Source organism: Aulonocara stuartgranti (genome assembly GCF_965226115.1).
Source record: "Aulonocara stuartgranti genome assembly, chromosome: 15".
NCBI lineage: Eukaryota > Metazoa > Chordata > Actinopteri > Cichliformes > Cichlidae > Aulonocara > Aulonocara stuartgranti.
The window spans coordinates 34,669,785-34,684,284 of record NC_138951.1 but is presented as its reverse complement, the minus strand read 5'-3'; the positions used below and the strand labels follow the sequence as shown (position 1 = coordinate 34,684,284).

The 14,500-nt window shown below is 40.4% G+C and overlaps 1 protein-coding gene across 2 annotated transcripts in view; it reads left to right on the top strand.

Moving 5' to 3' along the window:
• Positions 1-14,500, top strand: part of large1 (LARGE xylosyl- and glucuronyltransferase 1) — a 65,623-nt gene that overhangs the window by 12,254 nt on the left and 38,869 nt on the right. The window contains exons 2-4 of one of the 2 annotated variants that reach the window (XM_082504790.1): positions 4,013-4,121; positions 7,474-7,772; positions 13,679-13,761. In XM_082504790.1, coding sequence (XP_082360916.1) covers positions 4,016-4,121; positions 7,474-7,772; positions 13,679-13,761 — 488 coding nt within the window. In that variant the 5' untranslated portion in view covers positions 4,013-4,015. Of the gene's footprint in view, positions 1-3,934; positions 4,122-7,473; positions 7,773-13,678; positions 13,762-14,500 lie in introns of both variants that reach the window. The other variant, XM_082504789.1, reaches the window with a different exon arrangement.

Here is a 14,500-nt window from a genome sequence, read left to right as displayed (position 1 = left end):
CAGTGGACAATGCTGAGTCATGTGATAACTCCACCCTTAAAAAAGAGTAGGTTTTACATGTCACAGTTTCTGATACTGTGAGAAACTCCCCATCAAGGCTTATTCCCAATTACATTTCAAGAGCAAGATCTATTTTGGGGACTGTGCGTGTGTGATCTTATTAGTTGTTTTAATTTTTGCTGGAGAGTGTTGGAGAAAGTTTCTCTAAAAACACATTTTAGGAAATAGTCAACAAATTGAGAAAGTGATAAATTGGTGGATCTCTACTATAAACCATAATGACAAGAAATAGATGTAATTTATTGTAGCAGTAATGCAAACTGGTCTTCTCACAGAATTAAAGAATTTAAGAGCCAATCAATCAAAACTTGGTTTCCCAAGCATTGACCTTATCTATGTCATGTCTATCTGTCAGTGCTGCATATAATCAATTAGCCACAACAAGAAAAAACAAAAGAGCTTAATGACATTAATCGGTTCTTTGCAATACTCTGCTAGGAAAATTCGACCCAGAGAGGTCTTATTGTACAAGACACTGAATCCATGGATCTGCTAAGTGCTAAACGCCTAGGACACTATACAGTACTTTTGGACTTGAGGATCTCATAGGTGATTAGACAGCACAAGGTTTCAGTGTTGTGGCTGATTAGTGTATGTCTCTTCCTGTAAATCTACAATGGGGGAAGTAAGTTATCTGATCCAGTGCTGAATGTGGTTCAGTGCTGACTGTTTCCACAGTCTCTGTTTCCACCTCTGTGCTTCATTGTGGCGATGGAGTTCTTTGGGTCATATTAAGCATTTCTCTTCCTCTAAATACAGTGTTGATGTTCATGCCAACAGAGCTCGGCTTTAGTTTGATGTGACCACAGCACGTTCTCCCAAGCCTTCTCTTAATCATTCTAACGTTCACTGAAAAACTTAAATTTGGCCTGTTTATTTCTTGATCCAAGGTGACCTTGTGGTTCCTACAAGATGATTCAAAAGATTGTAACATGTTATCAAAGATGTTCTTGGTGACTGTGGACCCAGCTGGTTTCAGATCATTACCAAGCGTCTTTTGTGTAGTTTTGAGCTGATCCACCACATTTCTCAAGATTATCTCCACCCCATGAACAAGATGTTGCATGGAGCTCCAGACCAGCGGTGATTGATGGTTATTTCGTATGTCTTCCATTGTACCAACGGTGGTCATATTTTCACAGAGCTTCTTGCTGATGGTCTTCTAGCCCATTCCAGCCTCGTACAGCTCTACAGTCTTGCTTTGAAACTGATTCTGTGGGCAGGTGTGTTTTATACCCATATACAAGTTGCAATCAAGAGTAGCTGAAATAGATTAATTGATTATAATTTGTGTGCCACATGGAGACAGCCAACCTTTGGAGCCACAGTTTCTTGTAGGAGATCAAATACTTATTTCACTCTACTATATGCAAACCAATAGTTTTTTCTGGATTTTTAGTTGATATTCTCTCTCTCGCTGTCAAAATGAAACCACCATAAAAATGAGACACTGTTTGTTTCTTAGTAAGTGAAGGAAAATACAGAGGTATGCTATTTTCCTTCTCCAGTGTTGTGTTCCTGCTTTTTCAAAACAATGCGTTTTTTCTGCCTGCTTTTCCCCCACATAATTTCCTTATAGATTATTAAAGTGTTCTGACTCTGAGGCTGATCCCTGCATAGCTGGATTTGTTCACTCTGTCCTCTGACATCTGACTTGGATGTGGTAATAAATTTCTTCAGTGTAGCATTTGTAATGTAAATTACAGGATCTAGTGGAGTTATTATCACACAAGGGTCAAATGCTAAGGACCTAATAAAATGATTCATAGCCTGCCTGTCAGAATTTTGTGGAGACACTTGGTTAAGTCTCCCCAGCCACTCCACTTTACTCTGCACTCTTTACTTTGCTCAGGCCATATGTTTAAAAAAAAAGAAAAAGGACAAAAAAAACAGATTTGGTAATACTTTTCATTTTAAACTCTGCCTGCTTTACATCGTTTTACCGGGTGACACTATGATACTATATTGCTTCCCTAACTACAAATGTAGTTATAATGGAAAAAGGATTTTTCAAATAATATTATATAATTGTACTTCTAACCTCTGTGCTCTACATCAAACTAAAATATGTCAAATTACCATCCATCCATCTTCTTCCGCTTATCTGGACCGGGTCTTGGGGCCAGCAGCCTAAGCAGAGAAACCTAGTGTACCCTCTTCCCAGCCACCTCCTCCAGCTTGTCCGGGGGAACACCAAGGCGTTCCCAGGCCAGCCGAGAGATATAATCCCTCCTGCGTGTCCTGGGTCTGCCCCGGGGCCTCCTACCAGTGGGACATGCCTGGAATACCTCACCCAGGAGCCGCCCTGGGGGCATCCTTATCAGATGCCCGAACCCCCTCAACGATCTCCTTTCGATGTGGAGGAGCAGCGCCTCTACTCAGAGCCCCTCATGGATGGCTAAACTTCTGACCCTATCTCTAAGGGAGAGACCAGCCACCCTTCGGAGGAAGACCATTTCTGCCGCTTGTATCCACAGTCTCGTTCCTTCGTTCACTACCCACAGCTTGTAACAATAGGTGAGGGTAGGGAAGAGGATCGACCGGTAATTTGAGCGCTTTTACACTCAGCTCTCTCCTCTTCACCACGGTACAGCATCTGCCTTACTGCAGCCGCAGGACCAATACATCTATCAATATCCTGCTCCCTTCTCCTGTCACTTGTGAAAAAGACTCTGAGATACTTAAACTCCTCCACTTGGGGCTGGAACTTGTCCCTGACCCAGAGCTTGCACTCCGCCCACTTCCGGCTGAGGACAATGGCCTCAGATTTGGAGGTGCTGATTCTCATTCCCATCGCTTCAAACTCTTCCCCGAATAGTTCCAGTGCGAGCTGGTGGCCATCACCTGATGAAGCCAAGTCCTGGTGGCACGTGCACTTATGGACACTTATGTTTGAACACGATGTTCGTTATGGACAGACTGTGGTAAATTGCTTTAGGTCATAAAGCCACATAGTGTGTGACTGCCTGATGTGTTATGTGATATTTAATAACATGAAAGTTGTCAGACTTCATTTCTGAAGGTGTGATTTAAGTTTTAGATGAACAGTTTGACTGAATAATTTTGTCTGATGTTTTTTATTTTAACTTGTTTTGTGTTTGTTTTTGTTGTTGTTGTTGTTGTTGTTTTTTGTCAAAAAGTCTTTCAAAAAATATTCAGCTAAACAGCTAAATGTTTGGATCTGACATTTGCAATTGTATACAATAAATGGATGCAGTTTTCACTTTATTATGTAGTGCTATAAATTGAATTGAACCAAACTGAATTGAAAGTAGAAATGTTAGCCACTTGCACAACCTGTGCTTCCTAACAAGGCAATGATACATTTCATTGCCAATTATTGTCATGATTGACTTCTACTCTCAGGCAGTCATATACTGCAGGCTTGGTCAGAACCATTTGTTTGCTTGGGAACAGGTTGGGTATTCTAACCCAGATTTTTACCTGTTCCTCATCCTACACAATATAGCTTTGGTGCTGTAAGTAAACGTTGCAGCATGTAAGGAGGAAAGTGACAGGCCACCACGCATTCTTCGCTCATTTAAAATTTAGTATGCAGATGTCACATCTCCACCAAGTGGCATTTGTGTATCATACACACTTGGATGAAATTCTAACGGAGCAGATTGCATGGCTTTTAGGGTGTCCTATCTTCTCCAAGAGTCCATGTTATCTAGAAATTCCTTAGTTGTCGCGTATGTCACCTTCTTCTGAAGCTGAATGAGTAAACCTGCTCAAACATCATCAGCGTCAGGAATCAAAAAATAATCATTATAATAATCAATCTATGTAGACTGTGAAATGTGTGTTTCTTCTCTAACCTCTTTTTTTTTTTTTTTTTTTTTTTTTTGTCCTGGTCTCTCCTCTCCCTCAGTGCTATGACTCAGCCTGGACAGCAGCTCCTACCTACATAGAGGTCACTTTACCTCTCTTTCTATCTGCTTTGGTCCAGAGGATGCTGGGAATGTGTCGCGGGCGCCGGAAGTTCCTGGTGGCCTCCCTCGCCCTGCTCTTCATCCCAGCACTTACGTGGCTTTACCTGTCAGTCGGGAGCTTTCAAGGTAAGGACAATAAGTATTGGCACAGTTGTTTGCAATTTTTATGGCTTTAAATTATTTAGGTTTCTGTGGGTTTTTTTTGACCATTTTGAAACAGTCTAACAATAATGAAAACACTAATTAGAAATGAATACATAAACACATAAAACAAGAACAAGAAGAGCCTATAGAGTTCTTCTTGGAAAAGCAAACTGTGTTTGGTACATTATCACATTCAGATCATAATTCTGATTGCAAAAGCTACCAGACAGGACAGGATTTTTAAAAAAAGTGATGCAAGACTGGGAAACTTTCTCCTGTTCTAACTGTTTTAAAATTAAAAAATTCATGATAAAAGGTTGTTTTTTTTCAACATTTTATTTTTGACTTTATTCTTTTCTAAATTTAACACATCGTTAAGTTTTTAAATATTACAGATAAATATTACCTATTTTGAAAAATCTGTTTGAGCTGATTAAATGTTAACAAAATGCTGGACTGGTTCTCATATAGTCCTTTTCTAATCTGAGCACTTAAATTGCTTTTATACGACTTGCCTCATTCGCCCATTTATACAAGCAGTGTTTCTATATTTTTTTCTATCGAACAGTCACATACATTTAATGCATCATAGGGCAACTCTAGGTTAGTGTCTTGCCCAAGGATATTTGGCATGAAGACTGGAGCAGCCAGGGATCAAACCACCAACCTGCTCTACCCCCTTAGCTACAGCCATCCATAGTAAAGATAAAAGTTTAGGTTGCTGGGATTAAAATAAGGAACAGTACTGTCATACTTTTCAGTGCATGTCATGCCTTAATATTAAAGCCCGAGGCATATCCCAGAAAGTGTGAAGATACAAATTTCCTGTAGACAAAGTGACCTTTCTCTCCCAACTTTCTTCCTGAGGTGGTATGTTAATGAATTACTGAGGCCTGTCTAAAGTTGATTACTTCCTCCAGACAATAATGTCCAAAAGTTCTTGGAGCCATTTTAATCACTTTGACTCACAGGATTGAAATGCTGCAGTAGTGCCATTATTAATTATGATTAAATTGGCAATTTTGACTTGGGGTCACAGTCACTGGAGAGCGTATATGTGTATACACTCCCATAATGGAATAGTCACCAAGGTCTGCAAAGTAATTATTAGATTTGGCAGTAATTCCTGGTGGTGGGATGCAGTTCCTGGGAGTGTGATAAGCTGTGACAGGGCCTGGCTGCAGGTTAAGCCTGGATGTGTGAGACAGGACCGATGTGCTACTACTGGCTCAAATTCAGTTTTACATTTTGACTCTATCACTACCTCTCAGTTCAGTTCATTTTATTTGTTTTATTGGCTTGATCATATTCATAATATTGCCAAAGCAATGCGTTTTATACATTTTGAAACTATGATCCTTGGACTGATCCCATTTGAACTGGTTTGTGAACAAAGCATGAATCCAGCAGTTATGTGGCTCTTTAAAATGTCTTACATACATCATGTTTTACATACATCAATGTTTATTTGTAAAGACGCTTTTATGCAGGTTGGTACAATTCTTCACAGGTGACTCTTAAGCTGATAAGCAAAATGTAATAAGACAAAACAAGTAGTGGTAAGCAATTTAAAAGGAAAATGTAACACGCCATAGAAATAAAGTAAACTGTAAAGAAGCCCCTAAAAAGTTTTTAAAATAAATAGATTTCTAATCAATTTTTAAAGGTTTTTAAGCAAATCTGAGACCAGAAGTTTTGGTCTAAGCTGAAATCCTAAACTGACTAATGTTTGTAATTCAACTTTATTAGGTTTAAATTTCTTTTTTACTATAGATTTAATTTGTTGTTATTCTAAAAATCTAATCTTGTTAATCACATACTGTATATCTATTTTGTGAGATGGAATAAATATATATAATAAGAATAATATATAATATAATAAATATATGTTCCAAGTATTTCATTCCTTTACAATTCCATTCTGGGAAGTTAATCATATTAGAAGTCGAATGCCTTTTATTGTGACTATACAGATGTACAATGAGATAAAGAGGATCTCCTACTCAGTGCAGACATGTGGGGAAAGGGGGGGGCAGTTTCTACAGCACTACATATGAACAGTATTCAAAAATATAAAATGTATAAATATACAAATTGGGGGAAAAAATATTAAGACAGGGGTGTCAAAAATGCAGCCCATGGGCCACATCTGGCACGCGATACAATGTGGCCTGTGAGAACATTTCATATGTCAGTTATTAATTAATAAACTATATACAAAGTGCCCTTGACTGGCAGAGATGCAGTAATGTCTTCATGTAGCACAGAGCCATGGCTCAATGTCTGATTTCTAAATGAGTCTCACAGGTCTGAATGTGCACTTAAAACCATTTATAATTTGATCTGCTGCTCACTGGCCTCCTGAGAATGCAGACTTCAACATTGTTGAAGCAGTGTGGGATCATCTTGACAGAGAATGGAAGAAAAGACAGAAACATCCAAAGAAGAGCTTTAAAAGAAGCCTGGAGAACTATTTGTGACCGACATTGTAATTTAACCTGAAAAACTTTGTTATTTGTTGTTTTCACTGTAGAGGATGTGCAAAAGGGTGCAGCTAACTACGGTATTGTACATTAGATGGAGGAGTTGTACAGGGAGATGGCCACAGCGAGGAATGATTTCCTGTGTTGTTCAGTGGTGCATTATGGGTAATCTCAGTCTCTCACTGAACATGCTCCTGTGACTGGCCACCAGGTAATGGAGTGGGTGGGAGGTATTGTCCAGCATTGTCCTTGTCTTGGACAACATCCGCCCCTCTGACACCACCTTAAGGGAGCTCCATCCCCACAGCATTACTGGTCTTGAGGTTCAGTGTATTGAGTCTTTTGGCGTCTGAGAGCCTCAACCAGCTGCTCCAGCGAGCAACAGCATAGAGAATGGTACTGGCCACACAGACTCATAAAAAAATCCTCAGAAATGAAAGAAAGTTTTCCAACAAAGTTCAGGTTGTGCTGAAGAATGAAGATGGTCGTACCACTCCTGAATCAAGCCTAAAACTGCACTATGCAGCACAGCACTATATGTTTCTGTTGTACCATTCCAGATTAATAAGATGTGTCCATGGGTATGAGCCATGGATAGGAATAAATAATAGCTGTAGCTCTAGCCTTATACACTTGACGCACCTCTTTTTGGACAAGCTACTTACCTGCTTCAATTTAGATTTGTTTTTGTGCAGTGACGTTTCATATCAGTGGTTTCTCTGTATAGAAAACCCACACTGGGGCTGGTCAGTGTGGGTTTTTCTATTAGTATTCAACTTCATATATATTGGCCACTGACACTGATGTTCTTAATCATGTTAAATCAGTTTCTCCCTGTTATAATTCCACAGTGAAGCCCCTCCCTCTTTCTCCATTGGAAGCCCTGTCATCCACCCCGGTGGGCGGAGCCGGTGAACGACAGGCCTTAGAGTTGCGGGTTCGGGTGGTGGAGGAAGAGAACCGGGCGCTGCGCCGAGAACTTAGCCGTCCACCTAGGAGCCCATCTGCACAGCTTCCGAGCAATAATCACCGTGGCAACCAAAGCCGAACACATTCAGAGGAAGGCACAGGTGACAATGAGAGCCAGAAAGCTGTTACAGTGGGTAATAGCTCAGACTGTGTCCGACACCCAGTGGTGGATAAGTGCGAGGTGAGATATGTTTAATTTTGTCCTAGCAGGTTCCACAAGCAGGTTTTCTAATACTACAGTGTTCTACCCACAATAGACCATTCAAAGTTTCTGCTTCTACAGGATGCCTTTAGGCATATTTTAGCCTACTCTTCTAGTTAATTGCTGGCCTCCTCAACGAGATATGACTCTGTGACGTGGCTTGGTAATGTAAGCTTTAATATATCCATGTTGTGTTTGACACAGTATCAGTGTCCTGCCATGAATCATAACGTACTGTGATCCACAGATTCAAGAGCCCTCAAATCAGTTATGCTGAATCACATATTTCCCTCAATATCCTTTGTATGTGACAGAAGCCAATTGGGTGAGGGGTCTTTTGCCCACCTATTCTGGTTTTGCCCCACTCTTAACCGCATTCTGGTCTGCAGTGTTTCAGTGGTTTTCTGGATAATTTTTCTGTAACATTGCAATAACATTGCAAATCAAAATCTGGCAATATTTAGATGCTCCTCCGAGTCACATCAGCTGGCGCTCTATATTCAGATGGCTGTGCACCTTGGGATGGAGGTGGCAAATAAACTCATCCTACTGACTTGGAAGTCAGCTACCCAACCAAGTTTTGAACACTGGCTCAATGAGATGTCTGTTCTACAACTGAAAAAGCTTCAACTAAATACAGTTGGTACTAGAGACAAATTTGGGTGGATGTGGTGGCCTTTATTGGCTGAGTGTAACATCAATCTGCGCTTATAAGAGCACTTTATGTCAACTCATTTTATGTCAGCTTTTTCTGTAGAGTGATTTGCTAATTCATTTGTTTATCCGAGGGTTCCTACTGTGACTATAACCTCTGTTTCTGTACCTTTTCTTCTTGTTGAACTTTCTCATGGTCTGGCAGCCGACATATTTGTCTGTTTCTTGTTTGAACTGTTTTTAATAAATTTTTTTATTTATATTCTCTACTAAACTGCTAAATAAGATATTGCTAAAAAATAGGCTTCAAATCATAAAAGCTCACCTCAATGACAAGAAGAGGACTTTCAGAATGGGCAACAGAGGTGAGAATGGTTCAGGCACTACTGAAGGACAAGGTCATAGAGGGTAAGGACGACTCCAGGAGAAAGCTGGAGTGGAAACTCCAGCAGAACAGCATGAGAGAGGCGTGACATGGCATGAATCACCTAATTCAGGCCCATCCAACAGCAGAGGAGCTGGGGACAATGAGGACAGAGCCAACGAGCTGAATGTGTTCTTCAACAGATTCAACACTGCAGTGAATGCTCACTCCCCTACTGACTTACCTGTAGTCAGCCTGCGATCCACAGCCACGCCACTCTCTCTACACATTGCACCATAGCTTCCTGTAAAAGTCCTGACACCCCTCCCCCAGGTATTACTTTCAGCCAGGTTCAGAGACAAATGAGAAGACTCCCCTTAGACAAGTCTGTTGGACCAGACGGGGTGAGTCCTCGTGTCCTCAAGGCCTGTGCCCTCCAGTGTTGTGGAGTCTTTCATAAATGAGTCAGAGTCGGCAGAGGATCCTGGTGCTGTGGAAGACATCATTCCGGTACCACAGACACCATGTCCCAGTGGCCCCCAGGGTTACAGACCTTTGGCTCTGACATCCCAAATCATGAAGACCCTGGAAAGACTCGTCTTTGACCAGCTCGACCTACTGTCAGGTCACATCAGGATCCCCTTTTCCAGTCCATTCAGAACTATCAGACCAACCCTCTTGGGTGATAAGCCGATAGCGATGCAGGTGGATGCCTCTTTTGTGTCCAGGATTGTTAATTACCTAAATGAATGACCACAATATGTGCGTCTTCAACATTTGTGTATGGCAAGGTGATCAGCAACACAGGGACACCACAAAGGACCAATTGTGGATGTTAGCAGGACCAGGAAAACTGCGACTCTGTTTCAGTCCATGCAGTTGATGTGAACATTGTGTAGGACTATAAATACCTCGGTGATAATAAACTGGATTGGATTAAAGAGACCACTACACTGTGCAGGAAGGGCCAGAGTCGTTTCTATTTTCTGGGGCAGCTAGTCTTTTAACATTTCTCAGACAATGCTTATTTCTCTGTACAACTCCTCCATCTAATGCACTGTACAGTTTAATAGTTACACCCTTAATATTTACTAGTGCTGTCAGCGTTAATCTCGTTAAAATGACGTTAATACAATAACTGCATTAACGCGGCAAATCTCCTTTAGCGAGTTAACGCGGATCACTCTGTGCGTGGGGCTGCACAGGGTCAACGCGTTAACAACGCTAACGGTAACGTCATTTTAACGAGGTTAATGCTGACAGCACAAATATTTACACATCCTCTACAGTGAAAATAAAGTTTTTAAGTTTAGAGTACAATTTAATCTCTGTAATATTCTGTATATTTATAATTGACCTATTTATATATAGACAAGATCTATTTGTTATATTTTGCAACTCTGTAATATGATGTATTATTTAATTTAGTTCAGTTACTGTCCTTATTGTCTGGGAGTGTGATAGACCGAGTTGAAAAAACAGGAGTCGTCCCAGGAATTATTAGAAAAATATAGTTTCCATTTATTTAACCCCCAAAATTATATTTACAAGACTAATAAATGTTGAGCTCATAAAAGAGGTCAAAGAAACAAAACTGAACTTAGGCACAGACTGCAAACTTAACAAACCAAATGACTGCTCAAACATACATAATTGACCTAAAACATGAAATGACATACAAGGGTATATACAGTGGGGCAAAAAAGTATTTAGTCAGCCACCGATTGTGCAAGTTCGCCCACTTAAAATGATGACAGAGGTCAGTAATTTGCACCAGAGGTACACTTCAACTGTGAGAGACAGAATGTGAAAAAAAAATCCATGAATCCACATGGTAGGATTTGTAAAGAATTTATTCGTAAATCAGGGTGGAAAATAAGTATTTGGTCACCTCAAACAAGGAAAATCTCTGGCTCTCACAGACCTGTAACATCTTCTGTAAGAAGCTTTTCTGTCCCCCACTCGTTACCTGTATGAATGGCACCTGTTTGAACTCATCATCTGTATAAAAGACACCTGTCCACAGCCTCAAACAGTCAGACTCCAAACTCCGCCATGGCCAAGACCAAAGAGCTTTCGAAGGACACCAGGAAAAGTATTGTAGACCTGCACCAGACTGGGAAGAGTGAATCTACAATAGGCAAGCAGCTTGGTGTGAAAAAATCAACTGTGGGAGCAATCATCAGAAAATGGAAGACATACAAGACCACTGATAATCTCCCTCGATCTGGGGCTCCACGCAAGATCTCATCCCGTGGGGTCAAAATGATCATGAGAACGGTGAGCAAAGATCCCAGAACCACACGGGGGGACCTGGTGAATGACCTGCAGAGAGCTGGGACCAAAGTAACAAAGGTCACCATCAGTAACACACTACAACGGCAGGGAATCAAATCCCGCAGTGCCAGACGTGTTCCGCTGCTGAAGCCAGTGCATGTCCAGGCCCGTCTGAAGTTTGCCAGAGAGCACATGGATGATACAGCAGAGGATTGGGGGAATGTCATGTGGTCAGATGAAACCAAAGTAGAACTTTTTGGTATAAACTCAACTCGTCGTGTTTGGAGGAAGAAGAATACTGAGTTGCATCCCAAGAACACCATACCTACTGTGAAGCATGGGGGTGGAAACATCATGCTATGGGGCTGTTTTTCTGCCAAGGGGACAGGACGACTGATCCGTGTTAAGGACAGAATGAATGGGGCCATGTATCGTGAGATTTTGAGCCAAAACCTCCTTCCATCAGTGAGAACTTTGAAGATGAAACGAGGCTGGGTCTTCCAACATGACAATGATCCAAAACACACCGCCCGGGCAACAAAGGAGTGGCTCCGTAAGAAGCATTTGAAAGTCCTGGAGTGGCCTAGCCAGTCTCCAGGCCTCAACCCCATAGAAAATCTGTGGTGGGAGTTGAAAGTCCGTGTTGCTCGGCGACAGCCCCAAAACATCACTGCTCTCGAGAAGATCTGCATGGAGGAATGGGCCAAAATACCAGCTACTATGTGTGAAAACCTGGTAAAGACCTATAGTAAACGTTTGACCTCTGTTATTGCCAACAAAGGTTATGTTACAAAGTATTGAGTTGTATTTTTGTTATTGACCAAATACTTATTTTCCACCCAGATTTACGAATAAATTCTTTACAAATCCTACCATGTGGATTCATGGATTTTTTTTTTCACATTCTGTCTCTCACAGTTGAAGTGTACCTCTGGTGCAAATTACTGACCTCTGTCATCATTTTAGGTGGGGGAACTTGCACAATCGGTGGCTGACTAAATACTTTTTTGCCCCACTGTATAATGGCTGATCAGACCATTATGACACATGAGGGGTAACAAACAAAACACAATCATAAATCACAACCGATGCAGTACAATCTAGTTTGTTAATAAACTAAACACTAAAGAAGAAAATCAAAAAACCCCATTAAACCCTAAACTCAAATATTTAATTAAATACAAATACTTTGTTTTTAAAGTAAAGAAAACACACATTCCCCCCTTCAGCAGGAAGTGGTGGTGTGGTCCAATTATCTTCCTTCATATTTAATGGTTTCAAACCCTAGCTACCATCTTTTGTCCAGCAACTCCCAGGGATGATGGCAGGTAAGAAATAAAAAGACAAAGGTTAGTCAGAAAGCAAAGAAATGAAGTAGTATGAATACATAAGTAAACTAAATGTGCGCGCTTACAAATAGAACAAATGTATCCAAACCAATCAATGAAGTTATTGGCAACTAAAATGTCTTCTTCATTACTATGTTCAAATGAAGAATGAAAATACAAAAGTTACCGACTTTAGAGTGTGGCCACGGGTTTAGCCATTACAGGGAGCAACCATAACCATACAATTTCCTTAGGGATTAATAATGTATGCTGATTCTGATTGATTCTGATTCTAATTTTACTTATATAGCACCAAATCACAGCAGCAGTTGTTTCAATGGGCTTTTTATTGCGATGTAAAGACCTTCCCAGGAGTGGCCAGCCAACCAAAATTACCCCACTCATCCAAGAGACGACTTATCCAAGAGGTCGCAAAAGAGCCAGAACAACATTGAAAGAACTGCAGGCCTCAATTGCCTCAATTAAGGTCAATGTTCATGACTCCACCATAAAAAAGAGACTGGACAAAAATGGCCTGCATGGCAAAGTTCCAACATGAAACCCCCTGCTGAGCAAAAGGAGCATAAAGGCTCATCTAAGTTTTTCCAGAAAACATCTTGATGAACCCCAAGATTCTTGTGAAAATATAAACTGATGAGACAAAAATTGAACTTTTTGGAAGTTGTGTGTCCCATTACATCTGGCATAAAAGTGATACAGCATTTCAGAAAAGGAGTGTCATAGCAACAGTAAAATATGGGGGTGGTAGTGTGAAGGTCTGAGGCTGTTTTGCTTTTGCAGAGCCTGGAAGACTTGCTGTGGTAAATGGAACCATGAATTCTGCCGTCTACCAAAATATCATAAAGGAGAACTTCCAGCCATCTGTTCAACTATATGTTGTGAAATCAACATATATTTGAGAATTATTAGAATATCTGCTCTAAATGTATGAAGATATTATCATATGAGTATATAGTATAGTATCATAAAAGTATTATCAAATCTATTTCCTCAATCTTCTCATTAAAAATTCATTCGATTTTACAAAGCTTCATCTTACAGTTGAGTTTTATACACGTTTGAGAACTTTTGTTTGACAGTTACTATAATTGCCCTTTGGATTGAGGTGGAATGAGTTAATGAATGCTCCAACACACAATCACTGTTTTCTTTTTCTTTTACTAAGCCAATTCACAGTTATACTTTGTTCCTTGTGCTGTGCACATCTCTCCTTCTTAATCGCTTTGTCATTTTCTCCTCAGACCATCCATGTGGCCATTGTATGTGCAGGTTACAACGCAAGTCGAGATGTGGTGACGCTGGTTAAATCTGTCCTCTTCCACAGGTACAGCAAATCTTTTCTCCTTCTCTTAAAATAACAGTATAAATCTTTTTTTCTTTTTCTTTTTGTGTACTCATATATACACACTGATTAGTTTATAATAATGTTTTCCAACAAATTGATGTATTCTGATAGAGTAGACTAGATACCAAAGTAAGACCCGGGCCTTTTAGTTATCAGTGTTATCCAGTTCAGGCCTGTCAGGTGATCTCAGCAGTTTATTGGTGTGAAATCGGTCTAACGATTGATGTACGGTTTGCACAGTTTGTCCTAACCCTAACCCAATTCAGGCAATCGGACTGCAAGATTGAGTTCCATATGGGCTGTGGCACGACATCCATTGCAATGGAAGATCATTCTCCTTCTGTGGATTTCCAGAAGGTCTAAAATTCGAAGTTCTCTGGGGACTTTGAGTCCTTTGATCTCCAAATCAAAAAATCTGACCTAAGAGCGAGGTCAGAGTTACTTCAAATGCACATTAACCATAGTTAACTGACAAATATCTATAAACATTTCTGCTTGAGGAATGAAGCATGAACAAAATTAGTTTTAAATTCAAGTTCTGTTTTTATTGTATTGTACAAATGACAAGTTCAAAATGTTTCTACATTTCACCAGTCATGAAACCAGAGTTAGTTTTGTTCTCCTAAAGTAATGCAAGTCACTTTGCATCAGAAATGGCTGTGACTTCACCACTTGAGGGAATAGCCCCTGGTGAGTTTTTGAAACTTTGCTCTGTTAA